Here is a 17,345-nt window from a genome sequence, read left to right on the forward strand (position 1 = left end):
GCCACTTACTTGAGTCTCCGGAGACTAGAGTTTACCTTCAGAGCATTCGCCAGGGCTTTGGCTCCAGCCACCCCGATGGCATTTCCTCTTAAGCTGTCGGGAAAGACGGGAAGCCTAAGGCATGGGTACAGGCTGAGAGGTGATCCTGAACCCTCTTCAGGTGGACTTGGGGCTCCTTAGTAGAGGAAACAAGGACTTCAGCAGTCACAGGAGGCCAGGACTATGCCTTCCTCACTCCGGGGCAACAGGGCAGAGCTGGCTCTGGGAAGCAGGGCACATAGGAAGGGGCGTGGCTGGCCCAGCCAGGTGGGTTGTTGAAGCCTTCCTTCTCTTCCATTCCAAACAGAAAAGCAAGGTTGAGAAAGGAGAGGCAGCCCTTCATCTGGGCAGGTCCCCGGTGCCCACAGCAAGGGCAGGGATTCTGAGGACACCCCTGAGCCTCAGAGCTGTAGTCTCACCCCAGGACTTTGGATCTGCTCATAGAACAAGATCAGCCACCCCAGGACCCATAAACCAAGCCTCTAGACGTGTCCAGCCTGGCAAGGCCAACCTGGAGAGGAGGGCAAACGACAGCAACTCCCAGGGAAAGGCATGAAGTGGGGCTGGGAAGTTGGCACACTTGCCTTGAAATGAAGATCACTAGGATGATTTGAGTTGCCTGTAAACTTTGTCCCCGTATCTGTTCATTGAGATTTCACTGATTTCTTTTGGTTTAAAGACCATAGCTGGAGAGTGGAATACTTACTCGAGAATCTCCAAGGTTCTGTTCACAGCCAGGGCTTCCCCTAGCACCTGGGCACCTGGAGCACCAATGGATGCCACCTGGAGACTGGGGCAGGGAGGGTGCCGTCAGCGTGAGCCAGCAGGGCCCAACTCCCTCCGCATACTCCCTTCCCTGTCACCACCCCTTGACTCGGCCGAAAGTGGAGAAACAGTACTGAGAAGGGCTGGCCAGAGCTCTGTCTAGGCACTTCATCTCCTACCTACACTGTCTGTTGCCTAAGACATCTGGATGCGAAAGATATGAGAAATAGAGGCTCTCCCTGGAAGGGCTCGGGGAGACTGCTCCCTGCACCCCCTCATTACTATCCTCTAGGTGTTTGAATTGCTAATAGAATATTTTCTATAATATTAGGAAAATCAAACATACCTTCCTTGACTTATAAACAAAAATAACATCTAGGCTGGGCACAGTGGCTCATGGCTGTAATCCCAGCCTTTTGGGAGGCTGAGGGGGGCAGATAACCTGAAGTCAGCAGTTTGAGATCATCCTGGCCAACATGGTGGAACCCTGTTGCTACTAAAAATACAAAAATTAGGCTGGGTGTGGTGGCGCATTCCTGTAATCCCAGCTACTTGGCAGGGGCTGAGGCGGGAGAATCACTTGAACCCAGGAGGCAGAGGTTATAGTTGGCCAAGACAGCACCACTGCACTCCAGCCTGGGCGGCAAAGCAAGACTCTGTCTTGGAAAAAAACAAACCAAAAAGACATCTAACATGAAAGGATGGTGAAGGGGCCAGGCTTCCTGGCTGCCACACACATGTAGGACTTACTAGAGAGCGGTGAGGGCTGTGTTGACCTTCAGCGCACGGGCCACCGCACATACTCCGTCATCCCCGATGTCGTTCTCCTGTAAACTGAACACAGAATGTGACCCCTTCAAGTGCATGGGACGTAGGGAGCATTCTAGCAAGGGCCTGCCCCACTTAAACCTGCCAGGTTTGACAGACTACACACACCATAGACATAGACTCCCAGCGTTTCCCTGGGGATAACTACCCTTCCTCCACAGCACACAGAGGGGTCTATGGCCTGCCTTGAGCCTGAACCGCCAAAGGCAAGCGGGAAATGGGACACATGGAGTGACTGTCAACAGGGGCTTGGGACACAAAAGGGGATGCTTTTCATGGCCAACCAGAAAATGAACTTAAAACCCTCAATCCTGGAGCCGTTCTTGTTTTGTTTTCTCTTGAGACAGGGTCTCACTCTGCCACTCAGGCTGGAATGCAGCCTCAACCTCCATGACTCAAGTGATCCTCCCACCTCCTCCCACTTTAGCCTCCTGAGAAGACTGAAATACTTACTAGAGACTGGGACTACAAGCACAGGCCACCATGTCCGGCTAATTTTTTTTTTTATTTTTTGAGACAGAGTCTAGCTCTATTGTACAGGCTGGAGTGCAGTGGCACAATCTCGGCTCACTGCAACCTCTGCCTCCTGAGTTTAAGCCATTCTCTGCCTCAGCCTCCAGAGTAGCTGGGATTACAGGCACCCGCCACCATGCCTGGCTAATTTTTTTGTACTGTAGTAGAGACGAGGTTGCACCATGTTGGCCAGGCTTGTCTTGTCTTGAACTCCTGACCTCATGAGCCACCCACCTCAGCCTCCCAAAGTGTTGGGATTACAGGCGTAAGCCACCGCGCCTGGCCCCAGCTAATATTTTTATTCTTTGATAGAGATGAGGTCTCATTGTGTTGCCCACGCTGGTCTTGAACTCCTGGGCTCAAGCAATCCTACCTTGGCATCCCAAATTGCTGGGATTACAGACATGAGCCACCACGCCCGACTTCCTCGGCCATTCTTGCTAATTAGGGTTTTATGTCATTTTTTCCCTTCTAAATTGTAAGAAAATAGCAGGCCCTGGAGCAGTGAATGACTGAGTTTAGCTCAAGTACACGTTGGTATATTTAAGGCTAAGAACCGTTTGCATTCATTATTTTAACAGACATTTGAGTGTGGCAGGGCGTGGTGGCTCACGCCTTTAATCCCAGCACTTTGGGAGGCTGAAGTGGGTGGCTCACTTGAGGTCAGGAGTTTGAAACCAGCCTGGCCAACATGGTGAAACCCTATCTCTACTAAAAATTCTAAAATTAACAAGGAATGGTGGAGGGCGCCTGTAGTTCCAGCTACTAGGAAGGCTAAGAAAGAATTGCTTGAACCTAGGAGGTGGAGGTTGCAGTGAGCCAAGATCACGCCACTGCACTCCAGCCTGGGCAACAGAGTTAAAAATATATATGTGTGTGTGTGTGTGTGTGTGTGTGTGTGTGTGTATACATACACACATTAGTGTGTCTCATGTGCTAGGTGTTGTGCAAGGCAGCAGGCCCAAGTCACTCTCTTGAAGTTCAGGTGGGAAGATGTGATTAAATGAGCAGTTACCTCAGGCCAAGTGCAGGCTGCAGGGAAAACCCAAGCAGCATCTCCTACCCCAGGGTGGTCACAGAAGGCTCCTCAGAAGAAATAGGTCAAAACCCAAAGAGGGGAGCAGGCCTGGCTCAGCTAAGGAACCCAGACAAATTGAATTCAGTTCCTGGGGGAGTGAGAAACTAGTCCAGGGAGGGACAAAGGAAGCAGATTTTAGGGGTCCCAGAAGCCACCCAGAGGGGCTGTATGTACTTTACTCTGCAGGACCTGGGCAGCCATATGAGGTTGGCACCCAAGACGGGGACAGAGCTGCATTCTGGAAAGGTCTCTGGCCAGCAGTGTGAGAGGATTGACTGAAGTGGAGGCTGCCACGGGGATGGAGGTGAGCAGTGCTGATGGCCTGGGTGGTGGCAGTGGAGCAGAGGGAGTCGGGTGGGTGGCAGGGACATAGAGGGGACCCAACAGGACTTAACAATGAATAGGAAGCAGGAGGTAGCCAGGCACAGTGGCCCACACCTGTAATCCCAGGTCTTTGGGAGCCCAAGGTGGGAGGATTGCTTGAGCCCAGGAGTTCAAGACCAGCCTGGGCAGCATAGTGAGGCCCCATCTCTTAAAAAAAATTGTACATATTATTAAAAAATATAAATTATAGGCCAGTCACAGTGGCTCATGCGTGTAATCCCAGCACTTTGGGAGGCTAAGGCGGGAGGATCACTTAAAGGTCAGGAGTTCTAGACCAGCCTGACCAACACAGTGAAATCCATCTCTACTAAAACACAAGCACACACACAAATTAGCCGGGTGTGGTGTTGGGCATCTGTAGTCCCAGCTACTTGGGAGGTTAAGGCAGGAGAATTGCTTGAACCCAGGAGGCGGAGGTTGCAGTGAGCTGAGATCACGCCGCTGCACTCTAGTCAGGGTGACAGAGCGAGACTCCGTCTCAAAAATAAAATAATAAAATAAAAATGATAGAAAAGGAGGTGGGAGATGAGAGTGAAGGCATTGTTTCTAGCTTGCATAGTTGGTTCTATTCATGAGATGGGGAACCAAGAAGCACGTTTTTGGGAGAGAGTGTAGGGAACCTGCACCCCTGCGAAACCCTGAGGGGAGGTGCTGTGAGGGTGTGGAAGCTCAGGTCCAGGGCTCAGGAGAGAAGTGAGACCCCAAGGGGGACTTGGGGAAGGGGTGTGGACATGCAGGTCCGGGGCTCAGGAGAGAGGTGAGACCCCGAGGGGAGGTGCTGTGGGGGTGTGGACGTGCAGGTCTGGGGCTCAGGAGAGAGGCCTGGGACACAGATATGAGAGTTGTTGGGACTTTGAAGGTCATTGGAACCCTGGGAGAGGAGAGCTCCCAGAAAAGAGACATCAGGCAAGGGAAGATGACATGGGACAGATCCCTGAGGAGCATTGTGCTGAAGAGGTAAATAGAAGAAAGGAGGGCAAGGCCCAGCCAGAGAGGACATCCTGGAAGCTGAAAGAGAAGAAATGCTCAAGGAGAAAGGCCGATGAGGCTCCAAAGGTTAAACCTAGAGTTCCTACACGCCCCGGCGATTCCACTCCCAGGTGTATCCACCCAGGAGTAGGAAAGCTCACGTCCACACAGAAACTGGAGCCCCAGTGTCCACAGCAGCACCGTTCCTAACAGCCAAGGAGGAACAATCCAATGTCCATCAACTGATGAATAAAGAAATAACAGCTGTCTACCCATACAGTGGATATCATTCAGCCTTACAAAGGAAGGGCGTACTGACACAGGCTACATCATGGATGAACCTTGAAAATCTAACACCGAATGAAAGACACCAGCCACAAAAGGCCACGTGTTGTGGGATTCCATTTTGGCCACATGTTACACAATTTCATTTATATGAAATGTCCAGGGTGGGAAGATCATGGAGACGGTGGATTAGTGGTTGCCAGGGTTGGGGAAAAGGAGAATGGGTAGTGAGTGCTGATGGGAACTGGGGTTCTTTTTGGGGTGATAGAAATGTAAAATTGATTGTGATTGTTGCATCACTGAATACACCAGAAACCAGTGAATTATACACTAAGTGGGTGGATCTTCTGGCTAGAAGATTATATCTCAAAGCTGTCGTATATATGTGTGTGTATATATATGTATATGTGTATATATATACACATATATATATATATTTGGAAATGGAGTCTTGCTCTGTCACCCAGGCTGGAGTGCCATGACATGATCTCGGTTCACTGCAACCTGTGCCTCCTGGGTTCAAGCAATTCTCCTGCCTCAGCCTCCCAAGTAGCTAGGATTACAGGCATGCACTACCACACCCGATTAATTTTTGTATTTTTAGTAGAGACGGGGTTTCGCCATTTGGCCAGGCTCATCTTGAACTCCTGACCAGGTGATCCACCTGCCTCAGCCTCCCAAAGTGCTGGGATTACAGGTGTGAGCCTCCATCCCCAGCCAATGTATTTAAAAGGCAGGTGGATCAAGGACTGAAATGTGCTCGCTGGCCTTAGGGAAGAGGAGGCTGTGTGCCAAGGGTCACTGAATTGAGCCTCTGCCTGGTGGGCACTAAGTTTTCAGATTTCTCTGCCCTCTGCAGCCCCTGGTCAGGCCAACTTACTCTAGGCTGGTGAGGCTCCTGTTGAGCTGTAGTGCTTGTCCTAGTGCCTGGGCAGCGCCGGCCTGGATGAAGTTCCACTGCAGGCTGGACAGACACAGACACATGTGACTGCATGGCCCTGGGGAAGAGCCAAGGGGGCTTTGATGGCAGGGTTGGAATCCCTGCAGGATGTGGCAGGAGAATTCCTGCAACCCCCACCCAGGCTTAGTCCCCAGAAGGTCACATGTACTCCCTGGTTAGCGATGGTCAGAGGGCCTGGGACTAAGCAAGGAAAGAAACCTCCAAATGGCCCCTACATGAAACCCCATGGGCACCTGGAAGCCCAGCTGTGACTACGTCTTAACACGTGTCTGTGGGTCGGGAGAGCACAGGATGGAGCACAGCCTGCTGGCAGCAGGGCAGCCTCTGAGACCTTTGCAGGGGGTGCCCCCAAACCAGGCTTGGCCTGTACGTTGTTGCTTTGGGTGGAGCCCCTCAGCTCTGCAGAAGGGATACAGAACAGGGTGGAAAGCTGCAGACTTACTGAAGGGAGGTGAGGGCACGGTTTTCTCTCACTGCCACTGCAATGGCCTGGGCACCCTGGTCGTGGAGGAGGTTGGCTGTCAGGCTAGGAGGAAAGGAACAGCAGCAAGTGAGCCAAGGGGGCTGACCATGAAGCCTCTGGTCCTTGGTCACCAGGGAATCCAGGGCCCGATGCCAGGTCACACTGCCAGGACGTGGGGGAGCTTCCTGGGGATGCGCTGTCCAGTGGCATGGCCCCATCTTCATCCATCCCCACCAGGTGAGGCAGATGGTGTCGCACCAGCCTCGCCCTCGTACAGTTTACACTATGAGAGTGGGGGACTTGCCACCCAATGCCAGATTCCTGGCTGTGCCCTCCCCAGCCAGCTCCTTCTCCAACCCTGTGACATGGCGAGGGTGCCCGTCAGCCCAGGGTCAGTGTGGGTGTGACCATGGAATGAACAGCCTTCAGAGGCACAGGCCCCCACCACGTACTCCAGGTTTTTCAGGGTGCTGTTGGCACGGAGGGCACGCGCGATGGCCTGGGCTCCCTCGGGACTGATGGAGTTTTCTCGAAGGCTGAAACAAAATAAAAGACCTGAGCTTCTAATCAGGCAGAGGAGGCATCTGGCAGAGCCAAGCCCAGGTGTTTAGGCTTCTGGAAGCCCAAGAAACCGCAGGTGGGGGTCGTAGGGTTCTGTACAGTCTAGGCTGAGGTCTGAAGGATCCGATGCCAGCTAGCCAGTGCTGGGCCAGCCAGGCGCCCCCGCTGTAGGACCATCTACAGTACAGGGAGCGGACAGGACAACAGGGCCCCAGAGGTGCAAGGGGACAGGAGGCTGAGCCTGCATCTGTGAAGAGAGCGGCAGAAAGGGCCACTGCGGGCAGCAGCTGTCCCCTGCGCCCCAAGAGAGCAGGAAGAGGGCCAGGCTGCCAGGAAGGCTTCCTCAGCCATAGATTTCCCTGAGACAGGCTTCCCAGTGCCAAGTCCATGCAGACAGGCACCCAATCAAAGAAATGCCCTGGTCAAAGAGGGCGGCCAGGACCTACCTGAGACTGAGGAGGGCCTGGTTGGTGCAGAGGGCCCCCATCAGTGCTGCCACTCCCGTGTCACTGATGGAATTGCTCTGCAGGCTGTGGACAGAGGAGGAGGCGCCCTGGGTGTGGCCGTCCCAGGACCCAGAGGGAGCTGCCCTGTCCAGTCTTGGACAGGAGGCACTAGGTTCAACAGGGAGTTGGGGGCCCCAGGGACAGTGGTGCCCACACTGCCCCTTTCCTCATCCCTCTTTACTCTCCCATCCCCCCCACCTTCTAGCCCCTGCCAGGTCAGGGCAGGTGGGTTTAGCACAGCAAGCCCCCAAATTCAAACCCTCCCTTGATGTGGCTGGACCCAGACAGCCTCGGAGCAGGATGTGTTGGGTCTGCAGCCCCCAGAGGGAGTGGCACAGCAGGTTCCCCAAGTGTGGGTGCAGTGCTGAGCTCTCCTGCCCCCCATCAAAGCTGCTGCAGCTGACTCCCTCTCCAGCCACTCATGCTGGCTTCTCAAGGGCACTTGGAGCTCATCATCCCAAACACTCGAGACCCTGCCCCAGCCCCCACTGTCTAGGGAAACGGAGCCGGTGGGGCAGGGGAGACTGAGGACAGTGTGTGCCCAGGGTTGGTGCTGACAGGGAAATGGCCCTGGGGGACAGCCATTTTTCAGGACTGCCAGCCCCGCCATCTACTGGAAGGAGAACCCAGGGGGAATTATCACCCTGGCAGGGGTCAGGTGGACTCACTCCAAGCTCTCCAGGCCCTGGTTCACCTTCAGGGCCTCAGCCAGGGCCTTGGCACCTCCATCACCAATACTGTTACTGGAGAGCCTGCAAGAGAAGGGATATGGATGAGCCAACATCCGGGAACTGCCAGGGAGGGCTAGGTGGAGGGATCAGGGTCAGGGAAGCCCTCATGGGAGGGTTGGCTCTGTTGTCTCTAGGGTGGCCAGTGCACAGTTCGTTCTGCCTGAGGCCTGTTGGCTGTAGTCTCTGCAGGTGAATCACTTGTTGCCTGTAAAAAATCAGAGTAGCAAAGTCCTCCTTGACTCCCTGGCAAGGAGAGTCAGCCCTTTAGTGATACGTATTTTGGGGACTTTTTGTGAAGATGGTGAGGAAATGTTTTCTTCTGCCTTCTCAGGTTGAGGTTCACCCAATCCTGGGAATCTGTCTCCATTCTCCTGAGTTTAGTGCTTTTGGAGTCCAAAGCCAGCTAACCAGTACCCACACATCCATCCATCCACTCACCCATCAGTTTATCCATTCACCCACCCACTCATTTATAAATCCATCTATCCATTCTTCCAGTCATTCATCCATACATCCACCTACCCACCCGCCCACTTATCCATTCATCCATCCTCTCATCTACCCATCAACTTATCAATCCACTCACCTATCAGTTTGTTTTCCATCCACTCATCTACCCATCCATCCATTTGTCCATCCGTCTGTCCACTCACCCATTCATCCACTCATTCATTCAGCCATGTGTCCATCTACTTATCCACCCACCCATCCATTTATCCATCCATTCACCCACCCACCCATTCATCCATTCATTCAACCATTCATCTATCCACCCACCTGTTGATCCATCCACTCATCCATTTATCCATCCACTCACCCATCCATCCATTCATGCACCCTTCCACCTTCTCACCCATCCATCTGCCCACCCACCCATCCATCCACCCATTCAGCCATCCATTTATCCACTCATCTACCCATTCATCCATTCATTCACATACCCACCCATCCATCCCTCCATCCACTCACTCATTCATCCACTCATTCATTCAACCATCCATTCATCCATTCATCAGTCCACTCACCTATCAACTCATCCATTCATCCACTTATCCACCCATCCATCCATCCACTCATCCATCCATCTATTCAACCATCTACCCATCCATCCATCCATCCATGCATTAATTAAACCATCTATCCATTCATCCATCCACTCACCCATTCATTCATTCACCCACCCTCCCATCCACCTACACACCCATCCATCCCTCCACCCACTCATCCATTTATACATTCATCCATCCATCCATCTACCCACTCATCCATCCATCCACCCACCCATCCATCCATTCACCCATCCATCAGTCCACTCACCCATCAGTTCATTTATCCATCCACTCATCTACCCACCCATCCATCCATCTATTCATCCATCCATTTGCCCATCTACAGTCCATCCATTCATCCATCTATCCATTCACTCAGCCATTCATCCCCTCATTCATTCAACCATCCATCCATCTATCTACCCATCCATCAAGCCACTCATCCATCCATCTGCTCATCCATTTATCCATTCTTTCACCCATCCACCTGCCTACCCATCCACCCCTACCCACCCATCCATCCATTCATCCACCCATACATCCACTTAACATCCATCCATCCATCTATCCACTCATCCATCCATCAACTCATCAGTTTATCCATTCATTCACCCATTCACCCTTCCATCTATCCATCAGTCCATTTACCCACCGTCAGTTTATTCACCAATCCATCCATCCATTCATCCATCCACTCCCAGGCTCAAAAATATTTGTGCTGCGTCAGGCATTGTGCTGGGCACTGAGTGTGGCCCTTTTATATGTCTCACATGAGCTCCTTCAGACTCCTATTCTGCTTCAAGGCATCTGCCATCCACTGGGCTCCCATGGGCCCAATGCTGTTCTTCTGCAGGCTGTGGGAGAAGAGAGGGATCTTTCAGGAAGGCTGGTCACAGCCATTCCCAGCCCAAGGATGGTTCAGGTTCAAGGTCAGAGACAACTAGGGTGCCCTCTTCGTTTACTGCAGCAGGTAAATGAAGGGTCTTTGGATTGTTGCCTAAGTGATGATAATAGACCGACATTATGATGTGGGAGAGTATGGGGTCAGGGCAGCTGGACCTCCCTTGCAAGGGACTAGAAAGCAGAGATCAGCAAGTGCTGATAATGCCCACCAACCTCCTGAGTTGGGACCTCCATGGACAAGTCTCTCTGGCCCCTCACTCACCAGTCTGCCTCCCATCTAGACCAGCAGGCTGCCTCCCACCCCTCCCTAGGGAGACCCTGGCTTAGGTTCCTCTTCTGAAAAAGGTACTTCCTCTTGTACTAACAGCACAGGAGAAACACTGTCCTCATTCCACAGGACAGACAGGCAGAACGTCTCCTGTGTGAGGCTCAATACAAATCTAAAAAAATGGCATTTTTTCTGGTTCCAGAAAGGAAAGAGACTCTCTACCACCCCCCATTTTCTTAGAGCACTCCCTGAGAAAACGAGGTTGCAAATGTTGCCTCTGTCCCTTTAAGATGAATGTAAATCTTTTTTAAAGCCTCTGGCCAGTTTCACAGCCTGGGAATGTCTTTTTTTTTTCTTTTTTCTTTTTCTTTTTTTTTAAATGACTACTGCAGTAGGGAATGTCTTTTGTAAGGGTTTGGAGTCATCTCTTTGAAATGTAAATATTAAGGAAAATAGAGTCCCTCTCTCCCTGCCTTCATGGGAATTAGGCTAGGCACCTGGCTCGAAGCTGTAAAGTACCTGTGTGTCATAAAGATAAAAGAAGTGGCTCGCGCCTGTAATCCCTGCACTTTGGGAGACCGAGGTGGGCGGATCATGAGGTCAGGAGTTCGAGACCAGCCTGGCCAGTATGGTGAAACCCCACCTCTTAAAAAAAAAAAAAGAAGTTTTACTTTTCCTTTGGATAAAGGCAATTTAGGGACCACAGATGGCCACTCCAATTATCTAATGTATTTAGGATAAACGGCAAATGGTGCTGCCTGGCCCCCTTGCCTGAGGAGGAGGGTTCTATCTGCTTGGTTCTAGAAAAGCGAACTTTCTGTCTTTACACTCTTGTTGATGAGTTGCCTCTGATGCACCTTGCAGTCAGTTTAATGTTTATCCAATAATAAAATTGTCGTTTTCTTTCCTACATTTGTGGAGAGGATTTTCTGGGTTGGCAGGAGGTATCTCATATGTATATATTTGATATATATATATATATTTGAGACGGAGTCTCGCTCTGTCGCCCAGGCTGGAGTGCAGTGGTGTGATCTTGGCTCATTGCAGCCTCCGCCTTTCAGGTTCAAGCGATTTTCCTGCCTCAGCCTCCCGAGTAGCTGGGATTACAGGCACATGCCACCAAACCTGGCTAATTTTTCATATTTTTAGTAGAACGGGGTTTCCCCATGTTAGCCAGGATGGTCTCGATCTCCTGACCTTGTGATCCACCAGCCTTGGGTTCCCAAACTGCTGGGATTACAGGCGTGAGCCACCGCACCCAGCCTACTTTATTTTATATTTTAATTTTATTTTTTGAGACAGTCTTGCTGTTGCCCAGGCTGCAGTGCAGTGGTGTGACCTGAGCTCACTGCAACCTCTGCCTCCCAGGTTCAAGTGATTCTCTCACCTCAGCTTCCCAAGTAATTGGGACTACAGGTTTGCGCCATCGTGCCTGGTTATATATTTATTTTTGTATTTTTAGTAGAGATGGTATTTCACCATTTTGGCCAGACTGGTCTCAAACTCCTGATCTCAAGTGTTCCGCCCACCTTGGCCTCCCAAAATGCCTGGCCAGGAGGTTTTATTTTTAATTATTTCCCCAACACCTGCTCTCTCAAAAGCAGTGGGCATCAGGTTTTCCAGGGACCATCCAGACAGGTCAGAAGGCCTCAGGTCCTAAGCCCCATCCATTCTTCCTAGCAGCCAATAGGCAGAGAGGCCCTTGAAGGAGGAGGGAGAGGTAGAAGGGAAGGGAGAGGGGAAGTGGGAGGGGGAGACTCACTGCAGCACGGAGAGGGTCCGGTTGGAGGCCAAGGCCTCAGCCATGGACCTGGCACCATCATCCCTGATGGTGTTGCCCTGGAGGCTGCAGAGACAAGAAGAGGTGCATCACTGATGGACCAGAAGCTGGAACCCAGGGGCTTGAACCCTCTCCGCAGTGGGGGCGCCTCTATGGAGCAAGGTACCCCAGAGTCACCAATGCCCAAGAGGGGACAGCAGCCAACTTGAGTGAGAAGGAACTCTGACCACTACGTGCCCTCACTGCCCACCATGCTGGGAGAGCAGCTGGCCCTTTGCCCCACTGCCTGGGGCTTAGGTTTTTCTTTGGGTTGCTGAGTGTTTGCTGGCCAGCTGGGAACAAGGTGCTCTCTGAATAACCACAACAAGGTCATCAGTGGTCCTCATTATAGTGGAAAGACACAGGATCCAAGTGTTGGCGAGAATATGGAGAAACTGCAAACCTCACACTGCTGGTGGGAATGCAGAATGGTCCGGTCTCTATGGAAAATGGTCTGGCAGGTCCTTAAAAAGTTAAACACAGGGTGACCATGTGACCCAGCAATTCCATTCCTCAGTATATACTCAAAAGAATTGAAAACAGGCACGGGAAGACTTGTTTACCAATGCTCACAGCAGCGTTATTCATATAACCAAATACTATTGCTTAGCATTATTGAATAGCATTATTCATATAAGCAGCAGCATTATTCATATAACCAAAAGGTAGAAACAGCCCAAATGGCCATCATTGGATGAATGGATCAACACATCAAGGTCTGTCCATCCCATGGAATACGTATGATTCAGCCTTAAAATGGAGGGAAGACGCCGGGTGCAGCGGCTCACAGTTTTAATCCCAGCACTTTGGGAGGCTGAGGCAGATGGATCACTTGAGGTCAGCAGTTCCAGACCAGCCTGGCCAACATGGTGAAACCCCATCTCTACTAAAAATACAAAAATGAGCTGAGCGTGGTGGCACAAGCCTGTAATCCCAGCTACTCGGGGAGCTAAGACAGAAGAATCGCTTGAACTCGGGAGGTGGAGGTTGCAGTGAGCCGAGATCCTGCCACTGCCCTCCAGTCTGGGTGACAAAGTGAAACGTCTCAAAAAAATAAAGTAGCTGGGTGTGGTGTCTCATGCCTGTAATCCCAGCACTTTGGGAGGCTGAGGAGGGCGAATCACCTGAGGTCGGGAGTTCGAGACCAGCCTGATCAACATGGAGAAACCCCGTATTCACTAAAAATAAAAAATCAGCCGAGAGTGGTGGCACATGCCTGTAATCCAGCTATTCGGGAGGCTGAGGCGAGAATTGCTTGAACCCAGGAGGTGGAGGTTGCGGTAAGCCGAGATCGCGCCATTGCACTCCAGCCTGGGCAGCAAGAGCAAAACTCTGTCTCAATAATAATAACAATAATCAAGTTAAAATGAGGAAGCATTGACACATGGTACCACATGGATGAAGTTTAAAAAATCATGCTCAAGGAAGAAAGACAAACACCAAAGGCCAGACTCTATAAATCTGTTTACATAAATGTCCAGGATAGGTAAATCCTTAGAGACAGGAAGCTGATTGGTGGTTGCCAGGGGCTAGGGAAAAGGGATAATGGGAAGTGACTGCTTATGGGTATGAGGTCTCCTTTAGGGGTGCTGAAAATATTCTGGAACTAGACAGAGGTGATGGTGGCACAACATTGTGAATGTACTAAATGCCACCAAACTGTATACTTTAAAACAGTCAGGTTTTTTGTTTTTGTTTTTTTGAGATAGAGTCTCGCACTGTTGCCCAGGCTGGAGTGCGGTGGTGTGATCTCGGCTCACTGCAACCTCCGCCTCCTGGGCTCAACTCAACCTCAGCTTCCTGAGTAGCTAGGACCACAGGCACCTGCCACCGTGCCTGGCTAATTTTTTTATTTTTAAGTAGAGACATGGTTTTACCATGTTGGTCAGGCAGGTCTTGAAATTCTGACCTCAAGTGATCCACCTGCCTTGGCCTCCCAAAGTGCTGGGATTATAGGCGTGAGCCTCTGGGACCTACCTAAAACAGTTTTACGTTACATGAATTTCACTCTAATAAAAATAAATGAATGAATGAATGAAAACACAGAACAGAAAAGTGGAACCCACTCAACTAAGGATAGATACAACCATAGGCTCTTAAAGGAGACATAAGAGGCTGGGCGTGGTGACTCACACCTGTAACCCAGCAGTTTGAGATGCCGAGGTGGGCGGATTGCTTGAGTGCAGGAGTTCAAGACCAGCCTGGCCTACGTGGTGAAACCCCATCTCTACTAAAAATACAAAAAAAGCCAGGTGTGGTGGCACGTGCCTGTAATCCCAGCTACTTGGGAGGCTGAGGCAGGACAATTGCTTGAACCCAGGAGGCAGAGGTTGCAGTGAGCCGAGATTGAACCACTGCACTCTAGCCTGGGTGACAGAGCAAGTCTCCATCTCAAAAATAAAAAGGAGGCATAACAAACCACATGACACCATAAGCACCTTCTGGAAAGTGGGCTTTTTATGTCCTGGAAAATACCGCAAGGGAAAATTCTGACACCATGGCCTTGGGGATTTCCTCTTCATTGCAGCACCGGAGGTTTCCCTAACAGATGATTTTGCCCTTCCATCTCTACATACCACTCCCTGATGTCTCCTCTGTGCCCTGCTCAGGCCACACACACAAGCTCAAAGTCTAGGGATGATCTGGAGCCTGGAAAGTTGCTTAAGGCACAAGATCCCCAGCACCCAATGGGATGGGAGCCGGTATCCCATGACTGCCATCTTTGTTTTGTGACGGAGTTTCGCTCTGTCACCCAGGCTGGAGTGCAGTGGCGTGATTCCAGCTCACTGCAACCTCTGCTTCCCAGGCTCAAGAGATTTTCCTGCCTCATCCTCCAACTTGCTGGGATTACAGGGACCTGCCACCAGGCCCAGCTAATTTTTGTATTTTAGTAGAGACAGGGCTTCACCATGTTGGCCAGGCTGATCTCAAACTCCTGACCCCAAGCGATCCACCAGCCTCGTCCTCCCAAAGTGTTGGTATTACAGGCGTGAGCCACCATGCCTGGCCCCATGCCCACCATCGTGAATCACCTCCCACTCTCACAGGTCGCGCCTGAGGAGCGGGTTTTCTGGGCCCTCTCTTGGGGTCACAAGACAGGGAGCAGGTGACACGCACCTCAGAGAGGTCAGAGTGCGGTTGATCTTCAGAGCGTCTGCCAGTCCCTTGGCCCCTTGTGGTCCAATGGAGTTACTGCGGAGGCTGAAGGAAGGAAGAGAGAAAGAGATGCCTTCTTCATCTGTCTCCCAGGGAGGGAAGGGGAAACAGGAACTGCATTGACCTTGAAATCCATGATGCTCTAAGGGAATGTATGAGGGCCTAGGATCTCATGTTTGGTGGAACCAGGACAGAAATCCTTATATGAACACGGAAGGAGTGTCCCCAAGACTGTCCCAAGTGTTGGGGAAAAGAAAACCGGACCTGATGGACTAGTGGGCTTGGGCCAAGTGTGGAGATGAGAATGATGGCCCCAGCTGCAGGGCCAAACATCTGGTTCTTCCCTGGCTGGAGCCCAGCAACTGAGGAGCCATGGTTCTGCTCGCTGTCCTTCCGCCCTACCAGGAAGGCTTGTGCACTAAGGTGTGGCCTCCCTGTGTCTTACTCCCACAGAAGTCTTAGAACCTGCTCCACATGAAGTATGAGTATTATGTCCAGATGCCACCCAGGAGCTGAATCATGGGAATCAGGGAAGGACAGACAGGTAAGACCCCAGTCATTTAACAGGAGGGGAGGGGACTTTGCAAGATGCGTCACAACTCTTCTGGTTCCAATGGTGAAAGTCCGGCCTTGGTTGTCCTACTTACTCCAGAGAGGTCAGACTTCTGTTGACCAGGAGGGATCTGGCCAGAGCTTTGGCCCCTTTGTTACTGATCTGGTTCTCTGCCAGGCTGCCCAAGGAGAGGGAAAGGAGTGGTTATTTCGGGTGTGCACATCTCATGGCCCTTTCTCAATGCTATGCCCATGATTGATCCTCTAGGCCTCCCCACATCATCAGGGTCTGGACATAGGTGGAGATGAGGTGACCCCTGGAGCAGAATGCCAGGCACAGCAGAGCCCTGAGCCTGGGCACTGTAGGGCCAGAGTGGGAGGACCAAGCCTCGCAATGGCAAAGGTTCCCAGGAAAAAGTTTTGCCAGAATCCAGCACAACAACTTCTACACTAACACGACAGCAAAGAAAATGGAAATCTCAGAAGCCTAATGCAGATCACAGCCAGTGGTGTGCTGGTAAACTAGCCCTCAGGAAAAACAACATTTAGAAAGCTGGGGTGTGCATGGTGGCTCATCCTTATATAATCCCAGCACTTTGGGAGGTCAAGGTAGGAGCATCACTTAAAACCAGGAGTTTGAGACCAGCCTGGGCAACATAGGAAGATCTTGTCTCTACAAAAAATAATAATAATAAAATAAAAATTAGCCAGGTATGGTGGCTTGCCTATAGTCCAAGCTACTTGGGAGGCTGAGGAGGGAGGATTTAGCCCAGAAGGTTGAGGCTGCAATGAGCCATGATCATGTCACTGCACTCCAGCCTGAACAACACAGCGAGACCGTGTCTCAAAACAAAAAACATAAATGCAAAAAACAAATGCTATCAAACTGATTTGTAGCATCTGCCAGTTTCCATGGTATAAATACTCCCACCACGCCCAGCTAATTTTTTTGTATTTTTAGTAGAAAAGCGGTTTCACCGTGTTAGCCAGGATGGTCTTGATCTCCTGACCTCATGATACACCCAAAGTACTGAGATTACAGGCATCGAGCCACCACGCCCAGCCTCCCCCAGGAGTTTTATGGTGTTTTCTAAGTGTGTTTAACTTATAGGTGAAATAGGGATGTAGCATTGAGGATCAACTACAGACAGGTAAAGAAGAGCATGTAGCCAGAGAAGAAATTTTTGGCTTCATTCAGAATAATTCACTTTTATTTTTATTTTTAGTAAAGATGGCATCTTGCTATGTTTCCCAGGTTGGTCTTGAACTCCTGGCCTCAAAGAGTCCTCCCATCTTCACCTTCCAAATTGCTAGGCTTATAGGAAGGAGCCACTGTGCGTGGTCCCTGAATAATTTCTGAGCACTACCTAGCCTCCTTTAAGCAAAACTAAAAGTTGGCTACTTTGTCATGTGCTAAAAATGCTGGAGGCTCTCACAAAGGAAAAAATATTAACAATGAGAATTTGTCATTCCTTTCTTTTTCTTTTTTTTTTTTCTTTTCCTTTTAATAGAGAT

General features: G+C 50.8%; 2 protein-coding genes across 9 annotated transcripts in view; one reads left to right on the forward strand and one right to left on the reverse strand.

Moving 5' to 3' along the window:
* CLUAP1 (clusterin associated protein 1) overlaps positions 1–17,345 on the forward strand; it is an 86,436-nt gene that overhangs the window by 44,583 nt on the left and 24,508 nt on the right. For both annotated transcript variants that reach the window (XM_064362386.1, XM_012441762.3), the window contains 2 exons: positions 3,410–3,527; positions 15,732–15,822. The gene's annotated coding sequence lies outside the window, so the exon portion shown is untranslated. The remainder of the gene's footprint in view (positions 1–3,409; positions 3,528–15,731; positions 15,823–17,345) is intronic.
* The window catches only part of NLRC3 (NLR family CARD domain containing 3), a 33,768-nt gene that overhangs the window by 4,528 nt on the left and 11,895 nt on the right, over positions 1–17,345 (reverse strand). For 5 of the 7 annotated variants that reach the window (XR_010337341.1, XM_012441756.2, XM_012441754.2 and 2 more), the window contains 12 exons: positions 15,926–16,009; positions 15,240–15,323; positions 12,066–12,149; positions 9,903–9,986; positions 8,021–8,104; positions 7,293–7,376; positions 6,738–6,821; positions 6,265–6,348; positions 5,742–5,825; positions 1,555–1,638; positions 746–829; positions 10–93 (listed from right to left, as the gene is read on the reverse strand). Coding sequence is in view for 5 of the 7 variants with exons in the window: in XM_012441756.2 (XP_012297179.2) it covers positions 10–93; positions 746–829; positions 1,555–1,638; positions 5,742–5,825; positions 6,265–6,348; positions 6,738–6,821; positions 7,293–7,376; positions 8,021–8,104; positions 9,903–9,986; positions 12,066–12,149; positions 15,240–15,323; positions 15,926–16,009 (1,008 nt within the window). In the remaining 2 variants the exon portion in view is untranslated. Of the gene's footprint in view, positions 1–9; positions 94–745; positions 1,639–5,741; positions 5,860–6,264; positions 6,349–6,737; positions 6,822–7,292; positions 7,377–8,020; positions 8,105–9,902; positions 9,987–12,065; positions 12,150–15,239; positions 15,324–15,925; positions 16,010–17,345 lie in introns of those variants that run through there. The other 2 variants (XR_010337342.1, XM_064362385.1) reach the window with 2 other exon arrangements.

The sequence above is a fragment of the Aotus nancymaae genome, unplaced genomic scaffold, assembly GCF_030222135.1.
Source record: "Aotus nancymaae isolate 86718 unplaced genomic scaffold, 86718_ANA_hifiasm-v0.15.2.pri h1tg000049l, whole genome shotgun sequence".
NCBI classification, from domain to species: Eukaryota; Metazoa; Chordata; class Mammalia; order Primates; family Aotidae; genus Aotus; species Aotus nancymaae.